General features: G+C 41.2%; 1 protein-coding gene across 12 annotated transcripts in view; it reads left to right on the top strand.

The window, feature by feature from the left end:
* Positions 1-308: 308 nt before the first annotated feature.
* The window catches only part of ZC3H13 (zinc finger CCCH-type containing 13), a 49604-nt gene continuing 40787 nt past the window's right edge, over positions 309-9125 (top strand). For 7 of the 12 annotated variants that reach the window (XM_087756226.1, XM_087756216.1, XM_087756214.1 and 4 more), the window contains exons 1-3: positions 437-576; positions 6709-6834; positions 7271-7380. In XM_087756226.1, the coding sequence (XP_087612352.1) occupies positions 6718-6834; positions 7271-7380 (227 nt within the window). In that variant the 5' untranslated portion in view covers positions 437-576; positions 6709-6717. Of the gene's footprint in view, positions 577-6708; positions 6835-7270; positions 7381-9125 lie in introns of those variants that run through there. The other 5 variants (XM_087756225.1, XM_087756219.1, XM_087756215.1 and 2 more) reach the window with 4 other exon arrangements.

Genomic DNA, 9125 nt, shown 5'->3' with positions numbered 1-9125 from the left:
CGTTCTGTGGTTCTTTTTTGCGCCTCAGCCACACCGTTTATCACCCCCACAACCCTGGTAGGCCCAGGCCGAGAAGCCGGGCTGGCCACCCCCGGGAGTCCGCGCAGATGCCCGGGTCGCGCCCACAGCTGCCGCCCAACGCCGACCCGAGGCCCCCTCAGGAGGCGCGGGGAGAGCGGGCGGGCGGGCAGGCAGGCAGGCAGGCCCTGCCTTCCCCGCCCTCCCCCAACATGGCGGCGCCGCCGCTTCCGCCCGGCCCGCCGTCACCGCCGCCGCCGCTGCCCTCCCCTCCCCTCGACGTCATCACCGGTGCGGCGGGCGGCGCGAGGGCCGCCGGGAAGGGCGCGCGCGGCGGTGGCGGCGGTGGTTACCCAGCGGCCCCGGCGCGCGGGGGCAGGGCGGGAGCGGCGGGCGCCGTCGGGCTGCGGGAGCGGGTGGCGCTCCTCGTCTTCCTCTCCGTGTCGCTCCGCGCTCAGGCCCGGGAGGACGGACTCCCCCCTCGCCCCCTCCCACCCTCTCCGCCCCGGGCGGCGGCGGAGGAGGCGGCGGGGAGCGGCGCGGCAGCGGAAGGAGCAGGTGAGTGCGGCCGGGGGCGCGGAGCGGGGCGGGGCGGGGGGAGAGGGCCGCGCCGGGCCGTGAGGGAAAGGAGGAGAGGCGGGAGGGGGCGGGGTGGGCCCCCGCGCCCCTTTCCCCCCGCCCCGCCCCGCCCTGCCCTGGCCCGGGGCACCGGGGGCGACGGGGCTCGGGGCCGCTCGGCCTGCGGAGCTGCGCGGCGGGGAAGGGCCGCGCTCCCGCCCGCGGCCCAGCGCGGTGCGGGGCCGGGGGGCGCCCGGGGGGCTCCCCGAGGAGGGGGGCGCGGCCGGGAGGGCCGCGGGTGAGCGGCTGGCGGTGCCGCCCATCCGGCCGTTTGCTCGGGGTGCAGGTCCCTCCGTCGGTGGCCGTGCTGGAGGCTGCCTCCCAGGTGCTTGGATCTCCCCTGTTCGTGGGGTTTTTTCCACTTCCATGGGCCTCTTCTCCCGCTTTCTGGCAGTAAAATAGTTTCTGCTTTATGCGCTTAGAGGAGCTACTAATTTCGCTCGTACGAATTCACTCATCACCATTTCTTTAGATAGCGGCTACAGCTAACTCCCATCCCTTCCAGAACTTATAGGCTGGGTATGTTGGGTTAGTGTTACGGATGGCCTGCTCAGGTCCTCACCTTTGACTTCTCTGCTGGATTCTCACTCCACCATTGATTTCTTGCCGACCTTCCGCAAGGCTGTTTGAACGACAGATTGTGACAGATAGTGGGTTAGCAACCAGGCCCTTAAGGGATCTTGCTCTGGTGGTGAAACACGGTGCCTCTGTGCAGACGGGAGTGGACAGACTCAGCCCATGAACGGTGCGTGTCTAAAAACTATAGAAGTGCGGCTGTATGTGGCTGTGCCTGAGATGATACACCCTGCTTCTCAGCACGTTTGCTCGAGTGTGGCAACATGATAACCTGGTGATCCAATTTACAGATTGGAGATGATGTGCATCCAACAGACTCGATATGAAGGCTGAGTGAGCTTGGATCTGTCTGCACCAGTCTGCATAGACTGTCCCTTAGTCTGGTGAAACATCTTCCTTGAGTATGAGGACTTTGTGCGACAAGATATGGAATACCGTATAGGTTTTTTTGTGATACTAGGGCCTGATGTTCTAATTTATTTATTTACATGTAGAAAGCCAACCATGATTTTATACTTGTGAAAACATAATTAGCAGTTGCTTATCACTACTAATGCAGAAATACTATATGTTAAATTAGAGGGATAAGTTGAAGTTAATAAGGTGATGGGTTAACAGCATGGAGTTGTTAAAGTAAACTTGGAATAATTTCTAGTTTTCTGTCAAACAGGCTTCTTTGTGTGAGTTGAAGAGTGCTAGACTGACATCGCATAAATGTGCAACCAGTATTTGACTCTGTTTTTGAAAGTTGGTTAACAACGCGTTTTACTATTTTTAGCATTATTTTTAGGTAGTAAACCTGTGGAGCTCCTTCAAATATCACTATTTTATTAGTATTGTGACATGGAAATGTTAACATTGTAATCAGAAACAACCTTTTCAGGTAAAAGCTCTTCATTTGGAAAAGTGAAGGGAAGCACTGACATTTTCCTCTTTCTAAGCTGTTATTTAGTTGTCAACAGGTATTTAGTTTATCCTGGAGTGTTATAATCAGTTTGTATCTGAAGTTCTGTAGGATTTTAAAATCAAAATTTTGCTTGTGATTTTAAATGGCATGTTATTTATCACTTCACAGGTAGGATTTTCTTAAGTGACATAATGTTTAGCCTGTGTGTGGTGTGCACGTATGCATGCACAGACATTGACATGCTTACTAGTGATGTCTTGGACTTCTTAAAGAGATTTTATCTCCTTGTAGTTTTTTTGTGAACTTTGCTTTTGTTCTGTTACATCTCAGTTTCTAGTTTTCTTGTAGAAACAGGATTAATTTTTGCAGAGGACTGGATTAGGTTTTTCTAACAGAAAAGCGTGTGTTTCAGATGTGTTTCTCTTGATCGTGGCTTATGTAATATCATACTTCTATTGAAGAAAAATGTTAAGCATCCTTGACATCAAAATGTAGGAGTACTGATAATAAAAATACAGAATTTCACTGAATATTGTGTCAATCATATCATGCTTCATTGATTTCAGTTACTTGGTTAGTGCCCACTAGGTATACTCCTCTCAAGTCTGTCTACATTTTAGATTTATTTGTGAAGTAACAGCCTGCAATATATTTGACTTCAAATGGTAGTGTAATTAATGTCATTAACAGATTGTCTCCCACCCTGGAAAAGTTACTCCATTTAAAGAATAACATAGATACATCTGTAAGTTATCGTAGTGTTAAAATATTTCTAATTTATTATTAAAGATTCCCATGGATCTTATTTATGTATGGAAAAGTGATACTTTACAGTTAAAACCTTAGCTATAGAATTTCTTTTAGGAGTACAAAGTTAATTTCATTTAGTGGTTGTAAGCTGTTGCATAAGTTTCGGACACTTCAGTGCCCCTAAGTAGATTTAGCAATGCAATGTCATGTACCTGAAATAGAGAAGTACATAATTTTCTTAGAAACTTCTTTAAAAAAAAAAAAATCATGGTAGTAATTATTTGCAGTGTTGAAATATGAATGCTCAAGGCTCAGTCCACACTGCTACTCAGTGCTGTCTAATCCACGTGGATTTTCAATAAGGAGATGGTAGTTCAGAGACACAGGTGTTTGACGGAGAGGAAAATCATTGCGGTGGCCATCAGTGTGGGACTGATAGCAGGACTGTGATCATCAAGGGTAGAGCAACACAAGATGAAAATGTGGGAGAATTGAGCAAGTTATGGGAATTTTTATGGGATGTTCCATTTAAATTCTTCTTGTTTATCCATTAATGTGCAGTCTGAAAAATCTGGAAATGAAACAGCTTAAATTTTTTCCCCTCACAGCACTTGTTTATACGCAAGGAATCTTGTCAGTAATATAAAACTGACATTATGCATCTGAGATTTCAACTGCAGTATTGTTTTAATAGTCTCTTTATTTTTCCGACTTGCTTGATCTTTGAAGAATGAAAATGGGACTGACTGCATTTTCAGATACAGTCTCTAAAATGTAATCTTTGACATAGTGAAAATTCCTTAGTTTGCCTTTGAATAATGTGTCTGGACTCTAATCCTGCAGCCTGTGTAACAGCAGTATTCACTTAACAGTGAAATCGCATGCAGTTCTGGTTGCAGGAGTGAGACCCTCGTGTGGTAGTATGTACATACAGAAAGTAATATGCTGTGCAGTCACAGCATACTGGTTTTGTATGCTTAGAGTAATTTCTCATGAAATATCTCTTCTGTTAATAGAGTACCTGTTCTTAATTGCAAGCCGGTGGATATGGGCCAGAATGTGAGGGTAGAGTTGACAGAATGCTACCTGAAATAGTATGTTTTTTTGTTTCACATTCCAAGTTTTTATTTTATTTAAAATAGGGGGTTTTACAAACCTTAGAAGATTCAGGGTTGGTTGGTGTTCTCTTAATTTCCTTATAGGAAATTATCGGCCAAAATATGGGGAGGTAGGTAGTTGGAATGAAATTATCTGTTCAGTTATGATGATGTTACCCCCTTCATCCTCTCCGTGTTTATAACTATCCTTTTAAGACTAGTCATCATCATAACTTCCTATAGAAGTTGCTTCTAAGAAGGTACTATTTGCTGGGTAAAAAGTAACATTTAAAAAAAGATGTTTTGCCTCTGTTTCTTTGAAAAGAAAAGGACATTCAAATTAGGAGGCAAAATGAATGTAAATTTTTTGTAGTTGTATATTGCTATCATGTCAGTGTGTACTGTACTTATGTATTAGATGCACTCATTTTATCTGTCCTTCATGTGTTGAACCCTCTTTCAATGCCATTGCCAGTGCCGTTCTTCTAACCCTTTTTATTTCAGATATGGCTCTTTTTACTGTAAATATTTAAACCAAATTCAGTATTTGGTATATGATCGTCTTATTAAAAATGCTTTTGCATATGTCAGTCGATTTTTGTATCCTCTATTAAAGGGTGTAGCTGCATGAAACCTTACAAATTCAGTGGGGTATTTTGCTAATATACAGTGGAAAACAATCCTGAAATGGAAGGGTGCTCAGTTAAGTGAGATGTGGTATTGTTTTGCTTTCTAACTTTAATGGTTTATCCTGTCAGACCTTATAACTACTGCTGCACATTGAGCTGTCCACAATGACTCCTAATTATTTTTCTCAGAAGACTGGACTAATTTGAACTCATAGAGTATTTAGATAAAATCATTTCTCTTTGTGTGCATTACATTATATTTATTTGCATTTCATCTGCTGTTGTATTACTCAATTTTCTAACTCAGTTAGATCTTTCTGGAAATCTGTATTCTCCACAGTTTTTACTAACCCAAATAATTTCCTACTACTGGCAAATTCTACTGTTTCACTGTCTGCTTCCACTAATTGATGTTAACCATTGTTTTTAATGTCTGGTATACACTACATGGTTAACTTCTGCCCTCTCTGAGCATCTTGGTTAATGTCTTGGTTATCTGAACTTTACTTATGAGATAAAATTCTTCAGATAATCAAAGGCTTGGAGAAGTAGTCACTAGAGTTGAGCTGAGAAATCTCTCAAGTACATAGTGTAAGCGTTCTTCTGTTGTTTATAAAGGAGCTAAAGTGCTTAGCAAGAGCTTGAGCACAGAGTTGTGTTTGTAGAAAGTGCATGGCTGTCAGACTTCTAGGGAGGTCTTGTCATTGAAGTAACCATAGGATTCAGATAATGAAGTTTCACCAAGGTACAAGAGAGAAAACCAGGTATTATCAAAATATCAAGTGTAAAATATAAGTTACAGCAGTATTACATTTTATGTACATTTGTCCACATTTATACATTATAAATTTTTTTTTGCTGTAGAATGGAACCTTACAGTCTGAATGCTCGGGGGACATATTGCTGATCAGATCAGTGAAAGTTTGTATTAATCCAGTGTGGTGGGTGTTAGTTTAAATTTGTATTATTCTGACTGTATGGGTGAGCTTTTTGTCATTTGTAACCTGTTTGTGTATGAGAAATTAGCTTAAGCGTGTGTGTGTTCTAAAGGCAGTGACACATGGATAGGAGCAGAAGAGACAGCAGAAGGAAGGGTAGGAGATTAGCGTTTGGCTAATCATGGTATACTGACTAATGAGCTCTAGAATGATGGCACTTTGCAATACAACAAAGAGGTGGTTTTTTGAGCTGTATGTAAATCGTCCAGCAACCGGCAGATTTTTCCCAAACTGATTTTATTTCTGTGTAGATCAAGTAACATTTAAAGAATGGACAATAGTTTTTGGAGCCCATTTTGCCCTTTTTTCTACAACCTGTCTCTAGTGCTAAAAATATATCTTCCTTTTTTTTTTTAACATGGTTTTCTTTCTATATTCAATAACTCCTTCCTTTCTCAGGTAAGATAAATTGTGACTTCTTATTTATCAAACTTATGCTGTATTTGCTTTAAAATCTGTTTTTCTTAATGAAAAGGAGTTACTTGAGAAGCTTAAGGAGTGTATCACTGTTGTGGGGGTTTTTGGTTTTTGTTTTTTTTCTAAACTTGGGTGGTTCCAAGTAGTTGTAGGATACAAACCAGTAACAAACACAGACACTGGATGATATCAAGGTGGTTTTCAGCAGGTTGTCACACACAACAAGGGGGGAAAAAATGGAGCTCTCATTTTTGGGGATTTGTTTCTGAAAATGGGAGCCATTTTTAGTGGTCAGAACCTGTTCCTGAGAGGTTGATGAAGTAACATTAAAGGTTCTTCTCACTTGAAGTCACTTGAGTTCATGCACATGATGAAGGAAAGCAATTGTTCTGTGTGGTGTTTGCTACCTAAATGAATAACATGACATATGATCTTTCCCAAAGGGAAGCTGAAGAATCCAAAGCAGGTCATAAAATAAAATGAAAAATTATCATTACTGGTGTTCAGCTGACTAGTTCAAATCAAGAGGCATTCCTTGTTATTAGATACATTTCACTCATTTACGACTTCTTTTTCTTTCTTCATCACCTCTGCAGCAATTCTTGCAACGTGTATCATACTATTTTATTCATGTGAGTTCAGTGTCAATAGCCCCAAACTGAAGGATTTTACAGTTTTGCTTTTTTTTTTGGTTGAAGTAGTACAAAATGTCAAAAATTAGAAGGAAGGTCACAGTGGAAAATACCAAGACCATATCCGATAGCACATCCCGAAGACCCAGTGTGTTTGAAAGGCTTGGACCCAGCACTGGAAGTACTGCAGAGGTGAGTTGTAAAAGTGTTCTTCTTTTCCTCCCCACCCCAGCATCTTCTTTTCCAGGATTTAGGTGGTGGGAAAGAGTAGCTCACGAGTACCAAATACTCAGATGTGACTGATGTTAGTAAAGGTGAAAAGAACTCCTTAACGCATGGATGTTCAACATACTAATACTAGAATTTTCAAATAACGTGTGTTGTCCCAGCTTCTGGAGAGGAGCACTAGTACTGTACATATTAATAGTATTTCCACCAACCTAAATTTTTCTCTGCCAGACCTGATGCTCATTGTTGATTATTTTTTTTAATTAGTTATATTACTGGTGGATAGAATTTACAGATAAGTGGGAGTTAATGTGGAGTCATTTGTTTGTTCTGCCACACTCACGCCAATGGTATTTCCAGAAATGAGTGTGAAATTCACCCAGTAATGTCTGTCTCTTAGACACAGTGCCGTAACTGGCTGAAGACTGGCAACTGCCTCTATGGGAACACATGTAGATTCGTACATGGCCCTTCACCACGAGGTAAAGGCTATAGCAGCAGTTATAGAAGGTAAATCAAGAACTCACTTTGAATTCTTCACATGCTGTAGGAAAATAGCTTTTGCAACTATGTCTTCTGTTGTTTTTTGTTTTTTTTTTTTTAAAAAGGTGAAATGCTGTGATGTGCCTAATGGTATGTTTTATCAATAACCAATTGCATTGTGAAGCTGCTCAAAACAATTAATTTGGCAACTTGCAGTGGGTTTTCCCAGGATTTTTGTGTGTATGTAGCTTTAAAAAAATGAATGGAGTCCTCTGGATGCAGATTAACTTCTTATATTACATGAAATGGGAAGTTCAGGTACCTTAATACTTTGGTTTTTTGGTTTTGTTTGTTTTGGTTGGTTTTTGTTTTTTTTTTTTTTTTTTTTTTTTTGCAGAGTGTCACTGCAGCTTCTGATATGCCTTTCTGTCCTTTACTAAAATGCTGTTTTGAAACTACTTACAGCAGTACTCACATACTTGCAGCCCTTCTGCCTTTGCTATATTGTTTGATGAATAAGGTGTCTATCCTTTCTCTCCTGTTGTGAGAAAACACTTCTCTTCAAAACATAGTTTTGTGACTTTATCTGTCAGATATAGAACAAGTACCATAGGAAGAGATCCAAAAAGTTACTTCGTTTTTCAGAAGATAATATTTTTTTATTATCTGCCTCTTCATATGTTACTATAATTTAAATGTTTGGTTTTTTCGACTGTCCTTTGTGTGGCATAACACCTTACTGAACTGAAACTAAAAGTGGCAGTAAGTTTGTAATATTCTTGCTATAAAGGACAAAAAGATAGTATAGTTTTTAGCATAGTACCTCTTTGTATGAAGGCTTTACATTTTACGAACAACTGTGCTTCATAATGCTACAGTAACGTCAATGTTACCTCTAGATTATGGATGGGCGCACTGAAGCATCAAAGTGTAAAGCAACAGCAGGAAGGTTGGCATGAGGTTAGGGTTCTGTTTCTGGCTCTTTTTCCTATTCCTGTGGCATCCGCTCAGGATGATCTTGACTTTGCTTGTTTGATCTTCCATTGCTTCTAAGGTGGTAGCAGCTGGGATACAAAATATATCACTGAGTTTAATGTTTCTTTCGGTGTGTAAAAGATTTTACTCTGTTCTGTACTGAATGTTCCAAATGGGAAAAAGGAGTGATTTACAGGCAGAGATTAAATTTTAAAACTGTTAGAATGTCACTTTCTCCTTGCTTTCAGTGTTTGGAACACTCAGTGCATAGTTCTGCTTGGTCATTTGAAGAAAAGTGACATTTCTTTTAATGATTAAAGCTATGTTTCTGCTTCACTGTCACCACTGACATTTAAGAATAATGTTGATTTGCTTCTTTTTATTGCTAACATTTTTTTACTAGGACTATATGAAAAAGTCAAAGGACAAATCTTGCTGCTTATTTGCCTGATACATTCAACATTTAATAAAGGCGTTCTTAAAAATAAAAAGGAGGAGGAAACCCCTACGTACCCGCCCCCCTCCCCCCCCCAACAGACAAATGAAAAAAGCATGCTTGTCTTCCGAAGTTTCTACTGATAGCTCTTGGCCAGGCACAGAAAAAGCTGTTTTACGTACATAATAAAATGTTGGCATTTTCATGCCATTTAACATTACAAGAGATTTTTACAAATGTTATCCAGGTATTTTGAATGCAATTTTATTGGCTTCTTGCAAGCCAAACTAATGCTGCTTCCACATCAGTTCAGTTCAAGCAGTATTCTTGTTAAAGTATCTGGGACAACATAATGGTGGCA

This window comes from Nipponia nippon, unplaced genomic scaffold (assembly GCF_047370975.1).
Source record: "Nipponia nippon isolate SJK-2023a ecotype South Korea unplaced genomic scaffold, ASM4737097v1 scaffold_2, whole genome shotgun sequence".
In the NCBI taxonomy this organism is placed as follows: domain Eukaryota; kingdom Metazoa; phylum Chordata; class Aves; order Pelecaniformes; family Threskiornithidae; genus Nipponia; species Nipponia nippon.
This window is presented reverse-complemented; position numbering and strand designations above follow the sequence as displayed.